This window comes from Coenobita brevimanus, chromosome 39, assembly GCF_032717465.1.
Source record: "Coenobita brevimanus isolate Jiangsu-jjx chromosome 39, ASM3271746v2, whole genome shotgun sequence".
Classification (NCBI taxonomy): domain Eukaryota; kingdom Metazoa; phylum Arthropoda; class Malacostraca; order Decapoda; family Coenobitidae; genus Coenobita; species Coenobita brevimanus.
In genome coordinates, this window is record NC_136992.1 from 22,871,971 (window position 1) to 22,896,871 (window position 24,901).

The 24,901-nt window shown below is 40.5% G+C and overlaps 1 protein-coding gene across 1 annotated transcript in view; it reads right to left on the minus strand.

The window, feature by feature from the left end:
* The window catches only part of LOC145396870 (zinc finger protein ubi-d4 B-like), a 636,773-nt gene that overhangs the window by 281,165 nt on the left and 330,707 nt on the right, over positions 1–24,901 (minus strand). The window contains exon 11 of the mRNA XM_080270158.1: positions 18,831–18,839. Within this exon, the coding sequence (XP_080126284.1) occupies positions 18,831–18,839 (9 nt within the window). The remainder of the gene's footprint in view (positions 1–18,830; positions 18,840–24,901) is intronic.

Consider the following 24,901-nt stretch of genomic DNA (forward strand, 5'->3'; position numbering starts at 1 on the left):
CCAACAAATAATTCGGTGATGGCCTCCTGGTACTTTTACCCATGTCCAATATTTTACATATCTTTACATTAAATTTCATTTCCCACGTCTGGCTCCAATTGTGTATCCTATCCAAATCCTCCTGCTGTATTTTACAATCCTCCTCAACCTCTATCTTCCTCAAGATCTTTACATCATCAGCAAACAGACTTGCATAACTGTTCACTCCATCTACCATATCATTTACGTAAATCAGGAATATTACTGGCGCCACCACTGAGCCTTGAGGGACTCCACTTGTTACTTCCCTCCATCCAGACATCTTTTCCTTTATTACTGTCCTCATTTGTCTGTCTCTCAAAAAGTCTCTCATCCATTCCAGAAGTTTCCCCTTTAGTCCTCCTATATATTCTAGTTTCCACATTAGTCTCTTATGAGGTACCTTGTCAAAGGCTTTCTCTAAGTCTAAGTACACACAATCCACCCAACCATCTCTCTCCTGTACCACATCAATCGCTCTTGAGTAAAAGCTCAACAAGTTTGAAACACATGACCTTCCACTTCTGAATCCACACTGACATTCAACCAAAATATTCATCTCTTCCAGATATTTTATCCATCTGTCTTTCAGGATTCTCTCACACAATTTTGCGACCATGCTGGTTAGAGACACTGGTCTATAATTCAGGGGTTCTTCCCTGTTTCCTCCCTTGTAAACTGGTACCACATTTGCCCTCTTCCATTCTTTTGGCACTTTCCCCTCTTCCAGTGAGCATACAATTAAGCTGTGAATTTTATCCGCCAGTTGTTCTCTGCATTCTTTCAGTACCCAATTAGAAATTCCATCAGGTCCTGGGGCTTTCCATACATCTTGAGTTTCCAGTAATTATTTATACACTTCCTGTACCTCCACTTTTATACCTTTCATCACCGGAATATTTCTAATCACTCCCTCCCCTTCCACAAGCTCCTTTTCTTTAGTGAAAACTGACTGGAAACGTTTGTTCATTATTTCTGCTTGCATTGCCGCATCCTTAAAGACCTCTTCTTCTACTTTCAGTTTGGTGATTCCTTCCTTTTGTTTCAGTTTGCCATTAACAAATCTATAAAACAGTTTGGGTTCATCCTTGCATTTGTCAATTATATCTTTTTCAAAATTCCTTTCTTCTTCTCTACGTATTCTTGTGTATTCATTTCTTGTTCTTTTATATTCTTCCTTTGTTCTGTCGTTACCTCTCTTTCTCCAATTGTTCCACGCCTTATCTCTCTCTTTTTTTTGCTATCATACACCTTCTATTAAACCACTCCTTTTTCCTGTTTTCTTTCCCTCTTACTCTTGGTACAAATTTTTCCACTCAAAAATTATAGAGGTCTGGAAAGATACCCCACTTCCTCTGTATCTCTCTTGTTTCTCTGAATTTTCTCCAATCCGCATTTTCAAAAAAGTTTCTCAATCCTGTAAAATTTGCTTTCCCAAAGTTGTATCTTCTCTGTCTATGAAGTTAGTCTCTTGGCTCGACGTTTCCTATTAACATCTGGAATTCAATGACCACGTGATCACTTTTTCCCAAAGGACAGAGATATTCCAATGATTCTATTACATCAGGTTCTTTGGTGAACAGTAAATCTAACCTTGCTGGTGTGTCCTCACCTCGAAACTGTGTCTCTTCTTTGACCCATTGCGTCATCACATTATTCATTATTATATTTAATAACATAGTGCCCCACGAATCCTCGCCGCCTCCTGAGTCCCATTCCTCCCAGTTCACCTCTTTACAATTAAAGTCACCCACCAAAATTATATTATTGCTTTTCTCAATTATTTTTTGCAAGTAGCTAGCCATATCTGGCAACATCTCATGGTATTCGTCATCCTTCCATGCTCTCGTCTTTGGGGGAACATACACTACCGCCGTATCTCTCTTAACATTCTCTCCAGTTTCTAATTTCATATATATCACTTCAGCCCTGCCTTCTCCCATTTCCACAGTATCTACATTTATGTTGTTCTTCACTGCTATCATCACTCCTCCTCCCTTTTTTTCTTTTCTGTCTTTTCTCCACAGTTTGTATTTACCATCTCCCAAATGAACATCAATATCTTCTCTTAATTTGGTCTCTACAAAGCACATGACATCAGGTTCATGTTCTCTCAAGAAATCATTAATTTCGATCCTTGTCGATATGAAACCATCAACATTAGTATATATCACCTTCAAATTATTTTTGACATTATTAATACCCTCTTCTCTCCTACTCTCTGTCCGTACCACTTCCTCAACTTCTGATCTTTCACAACCATCCCCCTTAGTTTCCTTCACTTCTATTTCCTTAAATACCATTTCCTTACTTACATATCCAATACTCTCCAAAAAAAAATATTACATTCTTCCTCAGTCCTCTTATCATTTTTTTCCTTTACTTCTTCCTTTAATGATTTTAAAACTCCTCTTTCTTCTTCATTCAGATCTTTTCTTATTATAATATTTTCCATCCCCGCCTCTTTGCTTAATTTCCAGGTCACTTTAAGTATCTCATTTATTACACTTTCTGATGTAAACTTGACTCTCATTGGTCTTGTTTCCCCTTTCTTGTAAGGCCCTATCCTCCATACTTCCTCAATTTCTTTTACCCACTTGTCTCCTTCGGGGTCAATCTTGCCTAATATTCCTCTCACCAGATTCGTGTCTCTCTCGAGTCTTACGAACCTAACCTTTTCTTCCTCTTCCCTGTTTCCAAATACTACCACACATCTGTTCCTTTCTACAGTTTCTCTCACTATTTTCTCTTTTTTCTTCAGTATTTTCACTATATTTTCTTCCATTTCTTTCTTGTTCATTTCCCTTTCTTCCTGGATGATCTCTCTTAAGCTGACCACTTCTTTCTGTTCTTCTTCTATGTGTGCCCACTTTGCCTTATGTTCTTCTAATACATTACTCACCTTCTCCGTTTTATTAGTACTCTCTTCTAGTTTCCTCCTCAGTTCAACATTTTCCCGCTTCAAATTCCTGATCTCTTCATTGGCTGTTTCAATGGACTGGATCAGACTCTGTATGGTAGTTTCCGTATTTACTGACACATCCGTTATCACTAGATTCTCTACTTTCTTTTCGAGTTCACTAATCCTCATAATTAATGTTTTAACCAGGTCCATGACATTGGTATTAGCATCAAATCTTTGAAATTCTAGACCCACCATTGTTAATATTTTCGGCCATGTTTGATGTTGGTTAAATACCAAAACAGCTGTTACCGAAAAAAAACTACAAACATTCATGTACCATCTAGTCAATAAATCTTTACATTTTTGGTAGTCTATTAACTTTCATTATTTTGAATTTAAAACAAGACCTTAGGAGACAGGACAGACAAAATTCCTGAAACTACTTAAGGTTAGCAGCGATGGCTGGGACGTCTGCTCTCTCCGGCTGTTCGTGTGTGTGTCTGTATTTACCTATTTGTATTTACCTATTTGTTGTATACAGGAATTGAGCAATGCTCGTGTTGTCCTGTCTCCATATCCACATTTATCAAGTCTACCTTTACACACATGAATGTTTTTCTCATGCACCACCTCTTTGTCTAAGTCGTTCCAAATATTTAAGTATACTCAACAAAATTATAAACGCACGAAGAAGTTATTTTGTTTTATTTATTGATTCAACGGAAAATAAATCCGCACATTAATTTTTATTTTATTCTAGACATAGTACTGAAATCACATTAACATTATTAACGAATTTCTGTGAACATATCACAACTTATCACAGCCTAAAGAGACAAGGGGTCAGCAGTCTGAGTTCACAGCTCTCAGTACCGAGTGTATCCACCATTGGCATCGTGCAAAGCGGTACACCTCCGGCGCATAGAGTTCACCAGATTGTCAATGGTGGCCTGTGGAATGTTTGCCCACTCCTCCTGCAGTGCAACTCGGAGCTGGCGCACGATTTCTGGCACTGGAACACGCTGCCTCACACGCTGATCCAGAACATCCCAAACATGTTCTATTGGCGACATATCAGGAGAATATGCCGGCCAATTCAGGACAGGAACATCCTCGTCATCCAGGAACTCCGTGCAGATCCTGGCAGTGTGAGGTCGGGCATTATCGTGCTGGAATGTCACGTGATGGAGGCGGACAAATGGCACGACAATGGGCCTCAGGATCTCGTCGCGGTACCGCTGCGCATTCAGGTTACCCTCAACGAAATGCAGCTGGATATGCTGTCCATGGCAAACGCCTGCCCAGACCATCACACTCGCACCACTATGTGCCACCCGACGCACGACATAGACATCAGCATAACGCTCGCCCACACGCCGCCATACGCGTTGCCTACCATCGGCGTGGTAAAGTTGATAGCGTGATTCATCGCTGAACAGCATCATCCTCCACTGCGCAAGTCTCCACTGAAGGTGACAGTTAGCCCAGTCGAGTCGGTTCTGCCACGGGGATCAGGTTCAAACCCCGGTGCGGTCGACGGGCACGGAGACCTGCCTCCCTCAGACGATTTCTGACCGTCTGAGCCGAGATCTGCCTGTTGTGGATTCCGACCGTCTCATCTGCAGTCCGGGTGGCTAGGCGCAGGCAATCACGCAGGTGCTGGAGTCGCATGTGCCAATCTTGTGCCGGAGTGGTCACATGTGGTCGGCGGGAATGTGGGCGGTTCACAGTGCTGCCAGTTTCTCGGAACCGACTTCTAAGGCGACTGATGGTTGAATGATGCACATTCAACTGTCCGGATACCGCTGTCACAGACATTCCAGCATTGAGCATGCCAATGGCATGCTCCCTCATGGCTTGTGACATCTGTGGCATTGTGACTTCTGACAAAAGTCCACATTTCAGGGTGGTCCTTTATTGTCCCAAGTGCAAGGAGTGATTGTGTACTGGTCACGCTCACTGACCAACTCCTCACCATGCTCCGAGCAGTTCATGACTATAATGACTCAATAATTCAGTAAACTCAGTGGGGGTGGTCGGTGAGTAGTGGGTCGCCATAACTGAGCAAAACAAGCCGTTCAGTACACCCACAAAAACAATTTTATGGAAAATTCTATAACAGGTCATATTAACTTCACATTTTTGGTTCGTGCGTTGATATATTTGCTGAATGTATTTACCTAATATACCTAATTGTGATATACACGGAATGTACTATGCTCGTGGGTTTCCGTCGCTGTTTCTCAATAAGTCGAATTTAACTTTAAACTCGTTTAAGTTTTTAGACTGGATGATCTCTTTGTCCAGGCTATTCCATAAGTCTATACTTCTGTAAGGAAAGCTACATTTCTTGATATCCTTCAAGCAGCTTGACTTTTTCAATTTCATTCCATGTCCTCTTGTTGCTCTCTTATCCCATACAAACAGATCTTCTTTGTCAATTTTATCTACTCCCACCATGGTCCTGAACACTGCAATCATGTCTCCCCTCTTTCTCCTTTCCTCTAACGAAGGCAAATCCAGTTTTTCCAGCCTCTCTCTGTATGACAGGTCTGTCAGACTGGGGACCATCTTGGTTGCTGTTCTTTGTATTCTCTCATTCTTGTTTATATCTTTCTTTTTGTGTGGGAACCACACTACCGCTGCATATTCTAACCTGGGGCGGACCATGGCCACTATCAATTTTTTCATCATTTCCTCATCCATATAATGAAATGCTACTCTTATGTTAGTCAAGAGTTTATAAGTCTCTCCAACTATCTTGTTAATGTGCTTTTCTGGTGACAAACTATCTTGGACCAGCACTCCCAAATCTTTCTCTTCTCTCCTTTTTGTGATTAATTCATTACCCAATAAATAATTCAGTGATGGTCTCCTGGTACTTTTACCCATTTCCAATATTTTACATTTCTTTACATTAAATTTCATTTCCCACGTCCGGCTCCAACTGTGTATCCTATCCAAATCCTCCTGCAGTATTTTACAATCCTCCTCAACCTCTATCTTCCTCAAGATCTTTACATCATCAGCAAACAGACTTGCATAACTGTTCACTCCATCTACCATATCATTTATGTAAATCAGGAACATTACTGGCGCCAGCACTGAGCCTTGAGGGACTCCACTTGTTACTTCCCTCCATCCAGACATCTTTTCCTTTATTACTGTCCTCATTTGTCTGTCTCTCAAAAAGTCTCTCATCCATTCCAGAAGTTTCCCCTTTAGTCCTCCTATATATTCTAGTTTCCACATTAGTCTCTTATGAGGTACCTTGTCAAAGGCCTTCTCTAAGTCTAAGTACACACAATCCAACCAACCATCTCTCTCCTGTACCACATCAATCGCTCTTGAGTAAAAGCTCAACAAGTTTGAAACACATGACCTTCCACTTCTGAATCCAAACTGACATTCAGCCAAAATATTCATCTCTTCCAGATATTTTATCCATCTGTCTTTCAGGATTCTCTCACACAATTTTGCAACCATGCTGGTTAGAGACACTGGTCTATAATTCAGGGGTTCTTCCCTGTTTCCTCCCTTGTAAATTGGTACCACATTTGCCCTCTTCCATTCTTTTGGCACTTTCCCCTCTTCCAGTGAGCATACAATTAAGCTGTGAATTTTATCAGCCAGTTGTTCTCTGCACTCCTTCAGTACCCAATTAGAAATTCCATCAGGTCCTGGGGCTTTCCTTACATCTTGAGTTTCCAGTAATTTATACACTTCCTGTACCTCCACTTTTATATCTTTCATCACCGGAACATTTCTAATCACTCCCTCCCCTTCCACAAGCTCCTTTTCTTTAGTGAAAACTGACTGGAAACATTTGTTCATTATTTCTGCTTGCATTGCCGCATCCTTAAAGACCTCTCCTTCAACTTACAGCTTGGTGATTCCTTCCTTTTGTTTCAGTTTGCCATTAACAAATCTATAAAACAGTTTGGGTTCATCCTTGCATTTGTCAATTATACCTTTTTCAAAATTCCTTTCTTCTTCTCTACGTATTCTTGTGTATTCATTTATTGTTCATTTATATTCTTCCTTTGTTCTTTCGTTAACTCTCTTTCTCCAATTGTTCCACGCCTTATCTTTCTCTTTTTTTGCTATCATACACCTTCTAATAAACCACTCCTTTTTCCTGTTTTCTTTCCCTCTTACTCTTGGTACAAATTTTTCCACTCCCAAATTATAGAGGTCTAGAAAGATATCCCATTTCCTCTGTATCTCTCTTGTTTCTCTGAATTTTCTCCAATCTGCGTTTTCAAAAAAGTTTCTCAATGCTGTAAAATTTGCTTTCCCAAAGTTGTATCTTCCCTGTCTATGAAGTTCGTCTCTTGGCTCGACGTTTCCTATTAATATCTGGAACTCAATGACCACGTGATCACTTTTTCCCGAAGGACAGAGATATTCCAATGATTCTATTACATCGGGTTCTTTGGTGAACAGTAAATCTAACCTTGCTGGTGTGTCCTCACCTTGAAACCGTGTCTCTTCTTTGACCCATTGCGTCATCACATTATTCATTATTATATTTAATAACATAGTGCCCCACGAATCCTCGCCGCCTCCCGAGTCCCATTCCTCCCAGTTCACCTCTTTACAATTAAAGTCACCCACCAAAATTATATTATTGCTTTTCTCAATTATTTTTTGCAAGTGGCTAGCCATATCTGACAACATCTCATGGTATTCGTCATCCTTCCATGCTCTCGTCTTTGGGGGAACATACACTACCGCCATATCTCTCTTAACATTCTCTCCAGTTTCTAATTTCATATATATCACTTCAGCCCTGCCTTCTCCCATTTCCACAGTATCTACATTTATGTTGTTCTTCACTGCTATCATCACTCCTCCTCCCTTTTTTACTTTTCCGTCTTTTCTCCACAGTTTGTATTTACCATCTCCCAAATGAACATCAATATCTTCTCTTAATTTGGTCTCTACAAAGCACATGACATCAGGTTCATGTTCTCTCAAGAAATCATTAATTTCGATCCTTGTCGATATGAAACCATCAACATTAGTATATATCACCTTCAAATTATTTTTGACATTATTAATACCCTCTTCTCTCCTACTCTCTGTCTGTACCACTTCCTCAACTTCTGATCTTTCACAACCATCCCCCTTAGTTTCCTTCACTTCTATTTCCTTAAGTACCATTTCCTTATTTTCATATCCAATACTCTCCAAAAAAAAGTATTACATTCTTCCTCGGTCCTCTTATCATTTTTTTCCTTTACTTCTTCCTTTAATGATTTTGAAACTTCTCTTTCTTCTTCATTCAGATCTTTTCTTATTATAATATTTTCCATCCCCGCCTCTTTGCTTAATTTCCAGGTCACTTTAAGTATCTCATTTATTACACTTTCTGATGTAAACTTGACTCTCATTGGTCTTGTTTCCCCTTTCTTGTAAGGCCCTATCCTCCTTACTTCCTCAATTTCTTTTACCCACTTGTCTCCTTCGGGGTCAATCTTGCCTAATATTCCTCTCACCATGTTCGAGTCTCTCTCGAGTCTTACGAACCTAACCTTTTCTTCCTCTTCCCTGTTTCCAAATACAGTACTACCACACATCTGTTCTTTTCTACAGTTTCTCTCACTATTTTCTCTTTTTTCTTCAGTATTTTCACTACATTTTCTTCCATTTCTTTCTTGTTCATTTCCCTTTCTTCCTGGATGATCTCTATTAAGCTGACCACTTCTTTCTGTTCTTCTTCTACGTGTGCCCACTTTGCCTTATGTTCTTCTAATACATTACTCACCTTCTCCGTTTTATTAGTACTCTCTTCTAGTTTCCTCCTCAGTTCAACATTTTCCCGCTTCAAATTCCTAATCTCTTCATTGGCTGTTTCAGTGGACTGGATCAGACTCTGTATGGTGGTTTCCGTATTTACTGACACATCCTTTATCACTAGATTCTCTACTTTCTTTTCGAGTTCACTAATCCTCATAATTAATGTTTTAACCAGGTCCATGACATTGGTATTAGCATCAAATCCTTGAAATTCCATTCCCTCATTGTTTATATTTTCGGCCATGTTTAATGTAAAGTACCAAAACAGCTGTTACTGAAAAAACTACAAACATTCATGTATACTATAGCCAATAATTCTTTACATTAAAAAAACTGACTACGTCCTTCTTGAACCAGTTAAGGATAGGTCTTTTAAATATTCGTTCCATCCGTAATAAGACAGACTATATTAATGAAACCCTAAATCAGCACGAGCTTGACATATTGTGCTTGACTGAAACCTGGTTGTATGAGTCTGATATCGATATTATTCGTAATGCCTTGCCTAAGACACATTCTATTATTAGTATTCCCAGGCCTGTTGCTGACTATCCAGGAGGAGGCGTAGCACTCATCTACTCTGCAGCACTTGCAAACGTTTCTCTCATTGACTCAGACCTGACCCCATCATCATTTGAATTTATGGAAGTATTAATAAATTTCCATCAGAATACCATTAGAATTGCAATTGTCTATCGACCAGGTCATCCGGGCAGAGATCGAGGTTTTATGGAGGAGTTTGGGCAGTTTTTTGAAGGGTTTTCTCTTAAACCTGGAGGACTTCTTGTTTGTGGTGATTTCAATTATTGGGTTGACAGTCCAGAGTCAAAACCATTTTCTTCAGAATTCCTTGAGTTGATCACCCAGAACAATTTTTTCAATCATGTGAGTAATCCAACTCATGTCTCAGGACATGTCCTTGACTTGATCTTGTCCCCTGTTGGTTGCAGGCACGTATCAGATGTGGAGGTTGACTCATTTGACCTCCTCATCTCTGATCATGCTCTGATCACTCTTAGTTTTGATGTCCCAAAATCCCCTTCATATAAAAAGGTCATCAGGTTCAGAAATTACAACAATGTTGACCGCCAGTTGACGTGTTTTGAAATTGATCAACGTTTAAACTCCATCGATTCTTCAAGTCTTTCTTCTGGTGAATTGGTTGATATTTACAACAACGAGCTCAGGTCAATTTTTGACCATTATTGTCCTGAGGTAGTAAAAACAATCACTGTACGTGATAATTCTCCGTGGTATGGTCCATCCATTAATTCTTTGCGTAGACAACGTAGAAAGGCAGAACGTGTGGCGCTTGCAGCGGACCGAAGTAACTCGTTTGCGTTATGTTTTTGCGAGAAGAGCAGTCATTCACACTGTAAAAGCCCAAAAGACTAGGTATTATCAAAATAAAGTTGATTCATGTGGTGGTGATCAAAAAAAATTGTCTGCAGTTGTGAACAATTTGGTTGGTCGGAGGAATGTAACTGTTAAACCAACTTCTTTATCTGATGCCCAATTGGCTTCTGATTTTGCTTCATTTTTTACAAGTAAGATATCTCGCATAAGAAGTGATTTAGACAGCAGTTCTCCTAGTGAAGTGTACTCAGTTGACTTCCAGCCACGGTGCACCGGGGATCATTTGCTTTCAACATTTCATCCACTGGATGTAAACAAAGTCAAATGTTACATCAGAGAACTTAATAAAACATTTTGCTCACTCGATCCATGTAACATGTCACAACTGCCTGATGTGTATGAGCATGCTGCAGACTTTATCTGCAACATAATAAATAAATGCTTCTTAGAAAGTAATTTTGTGCAGTCTGAGAAACGTGCTTTGCTTAGGCCCCTAATTAAGAAACCTGGCCTTGACGTCGAGAGCATGACAAATTATCGTCCCGTCTCTAACCTGTCTTTTTTATCCAAGATTATTGAGCGGGCCATACTTGACCAACTCTTACCACTACTGGAACACAACAGGGTTGTTCCTGTTGTTCAATCAGCATACAGAAAATACCATTCGACTGAAACTGCACTAACAAGGATTCAGAGCGACTTGGTGGCAAACACTTGTAGTGGGATGTCCTCTCTCCTAGTTCTTTTGGATCTCTCTGCAGCTTTTGATACAGTAGATCATAAACTATTGTTGGATGATCTGTATTTTTATGGCGTTCGTGATAGTGCCCTTTTGCTCCTTAAGTCGTATCTGTCGGACAGATCTCAGAGAGTGGTTGTTGATTACGCTAGCTCTGATTCTGCTCCTCTTCTATTTGGAGTCCCTCAAGGATCAGTTTCGGGTCCAATTCTATTTACTATCTACACAAGTAGTTCATCGTCTTTACTTGATGCTCATGATGTGTCCTATCATTTTTATGCTGATGACACCCAGCTCTATGTTAAGATGTCAGATATCAACGATACTAAGATAAAGTTTGAATCTCTAATGTCTGATATTAAGATTTGGATGGTTAAGAGGAAACTTAAGCTGAATGATGGTAAAACTGAGATCATCATCATCAGAGGAAACAGAAGGGGTGATGACACTGACAATGCCCTGGCTTTGAACATTGGCATGTCACAGCTGCATCCAGTCAGTTCTGTTCGAAATTTGGGTGTTTATTTTAATTCTAAGTTAAATTACAAAGAACACATTAATCAGGTTGTAAGAGGGTGTAACTTGCATATCAGAAATCTGTATTCTGTGAGAAGATTCCTGAATAGACAGTGCCTCCTAACATTGGTCCATGCAGTGGTCTTGTCTCGTGTTGATTATTGTAATTCACTGTGGGTTGGTCTTCCAGATAATATACTAACAAAATTTCAGTCTGTGTTGAACAGGGCAGCACGGCTTATCTTTGGTCTCCCCCCGAGAACCTCAACTACCCCGTTTCTGACTGAGTTGCATTGGTTACCAGTAAAGGCTAGAATTGAATTTAAACTGTGTCTTATTACATTCAAGGTTCTTAAGTTTGGTGAATTGTTAAAACTCCCACCGACACGCCCGGGTGTGATGTTACGCAGTGAAGATGATTCCTTGCGTCTTGATGAGCCAGGAGCCATTCACCAGTCATCTTTTTCTGATCGTTCTTTTGCATATAGAGCCCCTAGATTATATAACAGATTGCCATTGTCCATAAGACAACTCTCTACTGTTGAATCCTTTAAGAGACAGCTGAAAGCCTTTCTTTTTTCAAAATGCTACGACCTGGAGAGAGGTATTATGACAGATGATTATAGGGTTTAATTTTTGCCACTTTCATGTATATATGATGTAGCTTGTATTATATACAAGAAATGTCACAATTCTTGTAATTGTAAAAATAACGAGCGCTAGTGAATTCCCAAAAGGAAGAACTGGCGCTTTTGAGAAACAAAAAGCCAGATTATTATTATTATTATTATTATTATTAGTCTATTAACTTTCATTTTAAATTTAAGGCAAGACCTTAGGAGACAGGACAGACAAAATTCCTGAAACTACTTAAGGTTAGGAGCGATGGCTGGGACGTCTGCTCTCTCCGGCTGTTCGTTCGTGTGTGTGTGTGTGTGTGTGTGTGTGTGTGTGCGTGTGTGTATTTACCTACTTGTGATATAAAAGAAATGAGCTACACTTTGGGGTCCCGTCTCTTTTTCTCATTAAGTCAAATTTTGCTTTGAACTCATTTAAGTTTTTAGACCGGACGATCTCTCTGTCCAGGCTGTTCCACAGGTGTATGCATCTATATGGAATGCTATATTTCTTGATATCCTTCAAACATCTTGCCTTTTTCAGTTTCATTCCATGTCCTCTTGTTACTCTCCCATCTCATACAAACAGACCATTTTTATCAATTTTATCTAGTCTAATCATGGCCCTGAACACTGCAATCATGTCACCCCTTTCTCTCTTTTCTTTTAGTGTAGGCAGGCCCAGCTTTTCCTGCCTCTCTCTCTGTAAGAGAGATCTGCCATGGTTGCTGTTCTTTGTATTCTCTCGATCTTATTTATGTCTTCCTTCTTGTGTGGGGACCACACTACTGCCGCATATTCCAACCTGGGGCGGATCATGGCCACTTTCAATTTTTTCATCATTTCCTCATCCATGTAATGGAATGCCACTCGTATGTTCGTCGACAGATTGTACGTCTCTCTATCTATCTTGTTAATGTGTTTTTCCGGTGACAAACTATCCTGGACCAGCACTCCCAAATCTTTCTCTTCCCTCCCTTTTTTTATTGGTTCATTACCCATTATATAATTCAGTGATGGCCTCTTGATACTCTTACCCATTTCCAATATCTTAAATTCCTTTTGCATTAAATTTCATTTCCCAAATCTGGCTCCAATCTTGGATCCTATTCAGGTCTTCCTGCAGCATTTTAGTCTTCCTCAGCTTCTACTCTCCTCAAGATCTTCGCCTCATCTGCAAACAGACTTGCATAACTGTTCACTCCAGGTACCACATCATTTACATAAATCAGGAACATTACTGGTGCTAACACCAAGCCCTGTGGGACTCCACTTGTTACTTCCCTCCATCCAGACATCTTGTCCTTTATTACTGTCCTTATTTGTCTGTCTCTCAAGAAGTTTCTCATCCACTCCAGGACGTTTCCCTTCAGTCCTCCTATGTGTTCCAATTTCCACATTAGTCACTTGTGGGGTACCTTGTCAATGCCTTTCTCCAGAACTAGATACACACAATCCACGCAGCTGTCTCTCTCCTGTAACACGTCAATCACTCTTGAGTAAAAGCTCAACAAGTTGGAAACACATGACCTTACACTTCTGAATCCAAACTGGCTCTGAGCCAATATGTTTGTCTCCTCCAGATATTTTATCCATCTATCTTTCAGGATTCTCTGGCACAATTTTGCAACTATACTGGTCAGGGACACTGGTCTATAATCCAGGGGCTCTTCCTTGTTTCCTCTCTTATATATTGGTACCACATTGGCCCTCTTCTATTCCCAAGGCACTTTCCCTTCTTCAAGAGAACACACAATTAAATCATGAATCTTATATGCCAGTTGTTCTATGCATTCTTTCAGTACCCAGGTAGAGATTCAATATGGTCTTGGGGCTTTCCTTACATCTTGAGTTTCCAGTAATTTACACACTTCCTCCACTTCCACTTTTGTGTCTTTTATCACTGCATTTCTAGTCACACCCTCCCCCTCCACAAAGTCCCTTTCTTTAGTGAAAACCGTTCATTATTTCAGCTTGCAAGCCCGAGTCTCTATAGACCTCTCCTTCTACTTTAAGTTCGGTAATTCATTCCTTTTGTTTTAATTTGCCATTAACAAATCTATAAAACAATTTGGGTTCTTCCTTACATTTGTCAATTATACAGTACCTTTTCAAAGTTTCTTTCTTCCTCTCTGCATATTCTTGTATATTCATTTTTAGTTCTTTTATATTCTTCCTTTGATTTACTATTATCTATCTTTCTCCTATTGTTCCATGCCATGTCCCTTTCTTTTTTCTGCTATCATGCACCTTCTGTTGAACCAATCCTTTTTCCTGTTTTCTTTTCCACTTACTCTTGGAACATGTTTCTCCACTCCCAAATTATTGAGATCTAGAAAGATATCCCACTTCCTCTGCATCTCTCTTGTTTCTCTGAATTTTCTCCAATCCACATTTTTGAAAAATTTCCTCAATCCTGTAAAGTTTCCTTTCCCATAGTTGTATTTTCCCTGTCTATAAAACTCATCTCTTGGCACCACGTTCCCTTTTATCATCTGGAACTCAATGACCACTTTTTCCTATAGGACACTGATATTTTAAATTTTCAACTACATCAGGTTCTTTAGTTAGTACTGTAGTACGTCTAATCTTGCTGGCGTGTCATCTCCTCTGAATCTAGTCTCCTCTTTGACCCATTGGATCATTACATTACTCATTGCAATATTTAACAATATAGTGCCCCATTAATCTTCATTGCTTCCCGAGTCCCATTCCTCCCAGTTCACCTCTTTACAGTTGAAATCCCCCATCATAATTATGTTATTGCTTTTCTCAATCACTTTCTTGAGACAGATAACCATATCTGACAACATCTCCTGATATTCATCATCCTTCCATGCCCTTGTCTTAGGGGGAACGTATACCACTGCAATGTCTCTCTTGCCATTCTCTCCGGTTTCTAGTTTCATATTTATCGCTTCAGCCTTACCCTTTCCCAGTTCCACATTTTCCACACTGATGTTGTTCTTCACTGCTATCATCACTTCTCCTCCTGTTTTTCTTTTCTGTCTCTTCTCCACAGTCTGTATTTGCCATCTCCCATATGGATGTCAGTATCCTCTCTTAACTTGGTCTCTATAAATCACATGATATCTGGTTCGTGAACCCTCAAGTAATCGTTGATTTCTAACCTTGCCGATATTAAACCGTCAACATTAGTATATGCCACTTTCCAACTTTTTTCATTATTCTTTATTTCCACTTCTCTCCCTCTCTCTGTCGGTACCACTTCCTCAATATCTGATCCATAACTCTCCAATAAAACACTGTCTTCTCTTCCTCCGTTCTCTGCTCATTTTTTGCCTTCACTTCCTTTACTAGTCTCTTTATCTTAGCTCTTTCTTCCTCATTTGTGTCTCTCCCTATCCAAACATTCTTCAGCTCTTCCTTTTCTGATAATTTCCATGTTCTGTTTATAATTTCATTTACTACTACCTGAGACTTAAACTTTCAGTGGCCACGCCCGTCCTTCCTCATACTTTCTTAGCCTAAACACTTCTTCAGTCTCTTCTTGCGCTTCACTGTTACACTCCATAACTACTGATACTATCTCTTTTGCCTTATTCAGTTCTTCTCTTCCCCTTTCTGACCTTACTGTCATCCGTTTTTCTTTTAGTCCTGAAATTATCACGCATCTTTTCTTGTCTGCTACATCCCTCACTAAAGAGTCTCTACTTTTTAGTACCCTAATCACTTCCTTTTCCACCTTTTCCCTGCTTTGTTGTTCTATAATCTCCTTCAAATTTATATTTCCTTCCTCCCGGATTTTCTCCCACCCTTTGTGCTGCTCCTTGATTTCCTTAATATGTTCATCATGCATCCTTGACTTTGATTCGTGCTCATCTAGTTTACTTTTCATCCTGTTCCTTTCTTCTTCCAACCTCTTATTTACCTCCTTGAGCTGTTTTATTTCATTAGAGGCAGATTCATGACTCAATTTTTATTCCGTAACTTGCCTTTCTTGGTCAGCACTGTGTGAACAGACATTATCCAACTTGTCCTGAAGTATCTTAATCTCTTTACCCTGTTCTAAGGTCCGTTCCTGTAACTCTCTAATTATTAACAATACCTTCTTTAATGCCTGGACATTCCTCTCTGCCATTTTCTCCACTCCTGCAACTCATGTTAGATTCAGTATAACACTTCCTTTGCCCTTATCCTTGTTGGTAAAGCCCTCAAATTCTCCGCCATCGAGTGTAAACAAAGAGCTACCTTTTTCGCCATACAGTAATGCAACTTACGAAAACTTTACACTTTCACTGCATTTTGTACTCTTGTTGGACCAAAATCTGCACTTTTTTCACTATTACAGACGGGACTGCCATTCACGAATTCATTTTCATAATCAAAATAGGCTGGGTTCCTTTTCACCACTGGTTCGGCGATTAATTCCCCACGATCCTCAAAGAGCTCCGTTTACGTCGGCGACCTGTGTGTGTGTGTGTATTTACCTATTTGTATTTACCTATTTGTAGTATACAGGAATTGAGCAATGCTCGTGTTGTCCTGTCTCCATATCCACATTTATCAAGTCTACCTTTACACACATGAATGTTTTTCTCATGCACCACCTCTTTGTCTAAGTCGTTCCAAATATTTAAGTATTTACCTAATATACCTAATTGTGATATACACGGAATGTACTATGCTCGTGGGTTTCCGTCGCTGTTTCTCAATAAGTCGAATTTAACTTTAAACTCGTTTAAGTTTTTAGACTGGACGATCTCTTTGTCCAGGCTATTCCATAAGTCTATACTTCTGTAAGGAAAGCTCTATTTCTTGATACCCTTCAAGCAGCTTGACTTTTTCAATTTCATTCCATGTCCTCTTGTTGCTCTCTTATCCCATACAAACAGATCTTCTTTGTCAATTTTATCTACTCCCACCATGGTCCTGAACACCGCAATCATGTCTCCCCTCTTTCTCCTTTCCTCTAACGAAGGCAAATCCAGTTTTTCCAGCCTCTCTCTGTATGACAGGTATGTCAGACTGGGGACCATCTTGGTTGCTGTTCTTTGTATTCTCTCAATCTTGTTTATATCTTTCTTTTTGTGTGGGGACCACACTACCACCGCATATTCTAACCTGGGGCAGATCATGGCCACTATCAATTTTTTCATCATTTCCTCATCCATATAATGAAATGCTACTCTTGTGTGTGTGTGTGTGTGTGTGTGTGTGTGGCAAATACATGTAATAGTACAGAAGATGAGTGACCTTTAATATGAAAACAACAACTTTGGGCTTAAAAGCCTAAAATTGAAAATAAAAAGAAAGAAAAAGTTAGAGTGATTTTGTTGAAATTTCAAACAATTTTAAGTGTGTCTAATCGAATATTTCTAAATGTAATCCATATTGATTATAAACTAAATCATAATAGTACTTGTTTTTTTGTTCTGTATTTTCAAAAGATTAAAGGAAGGCCGGTATATTTCAACCATAATCCTACCGCAGGCATGTTGGAACAGTCTCGATAAGGGTGCAGTATAATGCGACAAATATGTAACATGGCCAAATTATTAAACTTAGTCGCAGTTTGAGTTGAAAGTCCAGATTGGAAGAAACTGAAGCCTTTTACTTAAACACCCAACTTCATCACTAAACATACATGCCTCTTTAAGCATCAACTTTTAGGTAGCATAAAACTGAAAAATATTGGATGGTCTGCAAACTTAAGAGTTTTGGTTTAATTTTAAGTTTGTAGTATGGAGGTATATACATTCTGTCTTGTCCCCCCAAAAATCTGTTGGAAGTTATAGGCCTGGATGATGGTTGTCTGATTATTATTTTATACATATATTATTGCAGAACAAACACATGCAAGCAAAGAGAGACTAAAATGAATAAAAGAGCACAAAAAATGTTGATAATAAATAAAGAGTACAGTAATCACTCTAATATCCGGACGCCCAATAACCGAACATCCCCACTAACCGAACCTTATCGTCCTGGGATCAAACATTCCCAAAATGGTCCGAAAATCCAAAAAAATAAAAAAATAAAAATCGATTTTTTGCCGTCCGTAATTTGAACTTGCTGCGCGCCGCGTGAGAGCATTGTTTTGGTTCGTCATTCCTCCGACGTCCGATAGAGTGCCGCTGCATCCTCCCCACTTCCCGCCTGTCTCTCACCGCGACTAGACCTACGCTGTTCGCCATGGCTGCCCACGTGCTCGCTTTTGTGGTGGTGCCGTACTTGCTGCAAGGCCTCCTGCTGCTCTCTGCCCTACTCTTAGTGTGTGTGATGATGGCCCCGCCTCCTGAGAAAAGGAAGAGAGTGGTGTTGACTCTGGAGAAGAAACGGGAGATATTGGAGAAGGTTGATGCGGGTTGGTCTTCTTCACGCATTCTCCACGAGTTCAACCTGGCCCGGTCAACTTTGTTCGATATCAAGCGTTCCCGAGACAAGCTCATGCAGTACACGGCTGACTTCTCGTCGAGAAGCAAACGCAACGTGGAGAGGAAGGTTAAGTTTACCCCCAAGTATGCAGAGATCGACCGCTCCACGTTGATTTGGTATCAACAGCAACGTGCAGCTGGTGTGATGGTACGTGGAACGGAGCTGAAGGCTGCTGCTGAGAAGTTTGCAAGGCTTCACGACGCCCTTGACTTCAAGGCATCCGAGGGTTGGCTCTTCGCGTTCAAGTTACGACATGGCCTTACTAACCGTAAAGCACATGGCGAAGCATTGGACGCTAACGAGGATGGAGTGGACGAGTTTCGGCACAAGGTGAAAGGCTTGATCGACAGGGAGGGCCTCACTCTCGGTCAAGTCTATAACGCTGACGAAACTGGCCTATTCTATCGCTCGGTGCCAACGAACACTCTAGCCGATGAGACGGAGAAGCGTGTACCTGGCCGCAAGCTTTCTAAGGAACGGATATCTGCTTTGTGTTGTGCCAATGCTAACGGCATGCACCGGCTTAAGCCCGTTATTGTTGGCCGTGCAAAGCAGCCTCGGTGCCTTCGTGGGGTGATGGATGTCCTTCCTGTCGTATGGTACCATTCTTTGAAAGCATGGTTCACAGCTGTGATTTTCAAAGACTGGTTTCACCGTCACTTCGTCAAGGAAGTCATCCAGTACCAGACGAAGACACTGGGAATTCCTCGCAACCAGGTAAAGGCTCTCCTTCTCCTCGACAATGCACCTGCCCACCCGTGCGACAAGGACTTGGTTGCTGAAAATGGCCGTATTAGGTGCATGTTTCTGCCACCTAATACGACTGCTCTCATTCAACCAATGGACCAAGAAGTGATCGTGGCAACAAAGCGCCTGTACCGTCGGAAGTTCCTGGACAAGGTGATGGTTGTCCTCGAGTACGAGGACGAGCGCAGGGAAGGACGTGACACTCGAGGCAAGCGGACTTTGGAAAACCTTCGCCGCTACAACATCAAGTCTGCGCTGTGCAACTGGGCTAGTGCATGGAAGGAAGTCCCTGTGAAAACTCGTGAAAATGGTTGGTCTCGTCTGCTTCTCGGAACAGATGTGGAGTACGATTTCCTAGGGTTTGACGTGGATGACTTCCATGCATGGCTACGTACGCACAGCGACGATGTTGATGTGGACGATGTTCATGAGTGGTTGGACGACGATGAGGGCGATCCTGGGTATCATACGTTGTCTGATATCGAGATCGCGTCTTCGGTTGCTGGTGTCAGTCCCGAACTTGAAGATTCCGACGACGAAGGCGATGATGATGCGGACTCCTCTCAGCAGGACACTACTCCAGCCATCCCCAAGCTGAGCGCACTCCGGGAACATCTAGAGTTCGTCCTAGACTACCTGGAACACCCGGACTGCGACAGGGAGATGGGGCCCTTGGGACTCGTGGAGGAAGTGCGTGCTTTCCGGCAGCGCATCATCAATCGCCAGAATCGTCGGTCCTTGCGTCAGTCAACGATTGACAGTTTTTTCAGGCCCGTGACCCCCGCTGTGCCAAGCCCTGGTTCCACTCCGTTGCCTCCCCAAGACAGGCCCTCATGCTCCGAGCCACAGCCCAGCACATCAGCTACAGTGGAGTCACCGCTCGATGTGAGTTTGCGGCTATCTTCAGAGTCTTCTGTAGTCGGTACGCCATCACCACGACCCACCGATGCACCCCTTGGTCGCCTGCCAGTGATACTCTCGGACTCTGACAATGAATAAACAGCAAGAACTTCTCCACTAGACCACACGGGAATTTTGAGTGTTGTGCAGTGAAAAAAACGGTGTGTTGTGTTAAGGTTTTCAAGTTGGGAGAAAAGACTCAGTAGAAAAGAAATTTAACGTAACTAACCTTCTTTGTTTTGGCTTTGGAAAATTAAAAAAACTTGGGAAAAGTTAATGTGCAACACTTAAAGTAAATGGAACATTATTTGGACTAAAGTGAACACTGTGAAAAGAACGGACTTCTGTGTGTTAGTGACTAAGTTCAGTGCAAGACTTCAGGAAGAGTGTAGTGCAAGTGCTTCAGGAAATCGTTCTTACTGTCAGAGTCCGAGAGGAGGCGGTTATTCATCGAGGTGGCCACGGACTTGCTGTAAGTAGCCAGAATGTTTCATGTTGTACTATTTTCCATACTATATTTACCAGAATGTTTCATATTGTACTTTTTTCCATACTATACTTACCAGAATGTGTCATACTGTACTTCTTTCCATACTAAACTTACCTCATGCATGTGCAGTAGGAATGTGTTTTTCAGAGTTCGGTTCGGTTAGAGTCCATAAGTACCAGAATGTTTATTAATGTATGAACATACTTCTAAACCCACATTTTATGTTTCTTTTGCATTTATTTCAGTCATTTATGTGCCTTATTGGTGTGATTTGGGTGTTAAATAGGTGCTATGCATGTCCGGAGGGAGTTGTATAGATGTTTCTCTGAGTTAGGGTCCATAAGTACAAGTCCATAAGCTGGGGCCCAATATCCGGACGAAACCAATATCCGAACCTACCGATGGCTCTATTGATTCGGATATTGGAGGGGTTACTGTATATACATTCACACAAAATAAAGAGTACAGTATATACATTTACACAAACTGCCTACGTTTTCTCTCATCGTTTATACGGGTTTAGTAATACAGTAGAACCTCTTTAATCCGGACCCCTTTAATCCGGACTTCTGTTAATCCGGACAAAATTTAAAAATAATAAGCTCCAAAAATATGTTGAAAGTAATTCTAAAGTCATTTTCAGTATCGACGCGGAAAGCGATCGTCATTCGTTTAGTCTCGGATCACGCTAGGTCGCAACATGGGCGCCTGTTTAAACACACGCTAGCATTCGTTCCATCAACTAGTTCACCAACCATTTATATTTTTACGCCGTATTTCAAAAGTTAATCCTCCTTACCATGCCCCTTAATGCAAGTGTAGCTTCTGCAATGAATAAAGGTGTTATAAGGAGGAGTTTGCTTACACAAAAATGGGTCAGAATATTCTGCAGTGTTTAGTGATTACTGTAGGTTATTTTTTGTACTTAAATGTGCTTTACTTGTACATCAAACATTAGCTTCTTGCCAATATGGGTGTTATCAATATGCCAAAGATGATAATGTATTTTTTGCCTACATAAGTTTTATTTTTATTCCAAATATTACAGTTAATTAATTAATTTTTTTTTTTGCCTACACTTACCACAATTTAAAATGTAGGCTAGTTTCTTGTCATGGTCTTACCTGTAAATTATGCAATACAAAACTATCGTACATGATTAGTTTTCTTATTTTAGTACTGGTATCCTTTCATCTTATGCAGTTACGTAGGGTTGACATATGCCACATATGTTAATAATTAACAAACATACCATATGTAGATAGAGTTTGGTATGAACTGGAGATTACCCTGATGGTCCGGACAATCTGCTAATTCGGACAACCCTTCCTCCCATATAGTCCGAATGAGAGAGGTTCTACTGTATTGTAGTGATGTTGGTTGCTTGCTCATTATTTTATACATATATGATAGTAGAAAACAGACTTGTAAACAAAGATAGACTAAAATGAATAAAACAGCACAAAAAATAACATCAAAAATCAAGAAAGAGTATAAACATTTATGCATGCTGTACATTCTGTTATAGCATTGATAATGCTGGTATTCTATTCAATCTTATATGCATATATCCTTACAGAACATGCAATTGCCAACAATTTAATAAAAAAATGAACAATGTAGCACAAAAAATAAAGTCAGAAATAAAAAAAGTATAAACATTTATGAGTAACTATGCACTGCCTGGCAACCCCCGGCCGATCTTGGGATGTATTTACCTATTTGTAGTATACAGGAATTGAGCTAAGCTTGTGTTGGCCTATCTCCATATCTACATTTATCTAGTCTACTTTTAAACACATGAATATTTTTTGCCTGCACCACCTCTTCTAAGTCGTTCCAAATACTTATGCTTCTATTCGGGAAACTGAACCTTTTAAGATCATTAAGACATCTACTTTTCCTCAACTTGAAGTCATGACCTCTTGTTCTTCCATCATCCAGCACAAAAAGATCCTCTCTATCCATTCATTCCAATTCTCTTACATTTCTAAATATCGTGATCAAGTCACCTCTTTCCATTCTCTCGCGAAGTGTTGGTAACTTCAGTTTTGCCAATCTCTCCTTGCAGGTGAGTTCCCTTAAGCTTGGTATCATCCTCGCTGCCATCCGTTGAACCCTCTCTAGTTTATCAATATGCTTCTTCAAATAAGGTGACCATACCACAGCCGCATACTCCAGTCTTGACCTTATTATGGTCACTATCAACTCCCTCAGCATTTCCTCATCCATATAATTAAAAGCCACTCTCATGTTGGTCAGTAATCCATAAGTGCTCCAATAATTTTGTTTATATGCTTCTCTGGTGACAAGTCATCCTGAATAATTACTCCCAAATCTTTCTTGTCTTTTCTTTTACTAATTATTTCATCGTCCATTTTATATATCCAATGCAGTCATTTTTCACTCATTCCCATTTCTAATATATGACACTTGTTGGCATTAAAATCCATTTTCCATGTCTGGCTCCAGCTGTGGAATTTGTCCAAGTACTCTTGCAGTTTTTTACAACTATCAATACCTTTAACCGCGGGTGTCATTCCAGAATGACATTGCAAAAACTGGACCAAACCGCGGGTGTCATTCTCGAATGTTTGTGAATATTTTGAATACCCCGCGTTTTTTTCGTGCGCCAATTGTTTCAAGGGAGAGTAGCTATTAAGTTCTTTCACTCCAGCCAACCCCCACCTCCCTCCTCCCCCCCTGGGGCCCCACCTCCCAACCCCTGGACCCCCCACCCCACCCCGGACCAAACACGCATCAGTATCTGTCCAGCTGTGTGAGTGACAACACTGCTGATGTGGAAGTGAAGTGCAGGCAATTACAGTGCCTTTTACCTGCCTCAGTGAACACAGAGTGGGTGTTTATCGTATGTGAAGTGTTCATATATGTTTATAGTATTATTATCAGAATGAGGTTGGCATTTGGTAATGGTGTGTGAGCGAAAAATAATGATTACAACACCGCTGATATGGCAGTGAAGTGCGGGCAATTACAGTGCCTTTTACCTGCCTCAGTGAACACAGAGTGGGTGTTTATCGTATGTGCAGTGTTCATATATGTTTATAGTATTATTAGCAGAATGAGGTTGGCATTTGGTAATGGTATGTGAGCAAAAAATAGTTATTACAACACCGCTGATGTGGCAGTGAAGTGCGGGTAATTACAGTGCCTTTTACCTGCCTCAGTGAACACAGAGTGGGTGTTTATCGTATGTGCAGTGTTCATATATGTTTACAGTATTATTATCAGAATGAGGTTGGCATTTGGTAATGGTGTATGAGCGAAGGTAATGGTGTGTGAGCGAAAAATAGTGATTTTAGATCGCTCACTTCTAATGGCACTGCCCATCCAGTGATAGTCAACGAAATCATGAAACCTACATCATTGCAAAGCCGAAGGTTAGTACTTTCTAATGGTACCTTATTTTTCGCTCTAGATTTATTCTGTGCAGAGTTATAAAGGTTTAAAGTTTGTTTACATTTTGGTCAAAACCCCCGCGGGAGAGGACAGTTGGGGCAAAACAATGCCCGCGGTTAAAGGGTTAATATGTTTCATGGTTTTAGCGTCATCTGCGAACATATCCATGTAACTATTCAAACCCTCTAGCAAATCACTTACATATATCAGAAACATTATTGGGGCTAAGACAGAGCCCTGGGGTACTCCACTAGTCATGTTTCTCCATTGTGACACCTTGTCTCTTATGACTGTTCTCATCTGCCTTCCTATCAAATAATCGCCCATCCACTCCAATAGTTTCCCATCCACCCCTCCAATGGTCTTCAACTTACACAGCAGTCTCCTATTGGGCACTCTGTCAAATGCTTCCTTAAGATCGAGATTGACACACGCTGCTCATCTCTCCGTCTCTTGTATGACATCTATTACCCTACTGTAGAAACTTAATAGGTTAGTAACACATGATCTTACTTCTCTAAAAGCAAATTGTCTTGGTGTTATCACTTCATTTTCTTCTAAATGGTTTATCCATCTTTTTCTAATAATTTTCTCACAGATTTTACAAACAATACTAGTAAGTGATACAGGTCTGTAATTGAGTGGATCTTCCCTATCTCCTCCGTTGAAGATTGGCACAATACTTGTTCTTTTCCAATCTTTAGGTAACTGTCCATTTTCCAGTGAGGTTTTGATGATGATATAAACAGGCCACACTAACTGGTCTGCACATTCCTTCAGAATCCATCCAACCACACCATCTGGTCTCATGACTTTTCTCACATACAAATCCCTCATCAGCTGTAGCACCTCATTCACCTCAAATGTAATTTCTGCTATTCCCATCATCCTGGGTTCCATTTCAGGTTCCCTAAATTCTTCTTCCAACACATAAACTGACTGCAGCTTGTTGTTCATTATTTCACATAATTCTTCTCTTTCGTAAGTTTCAT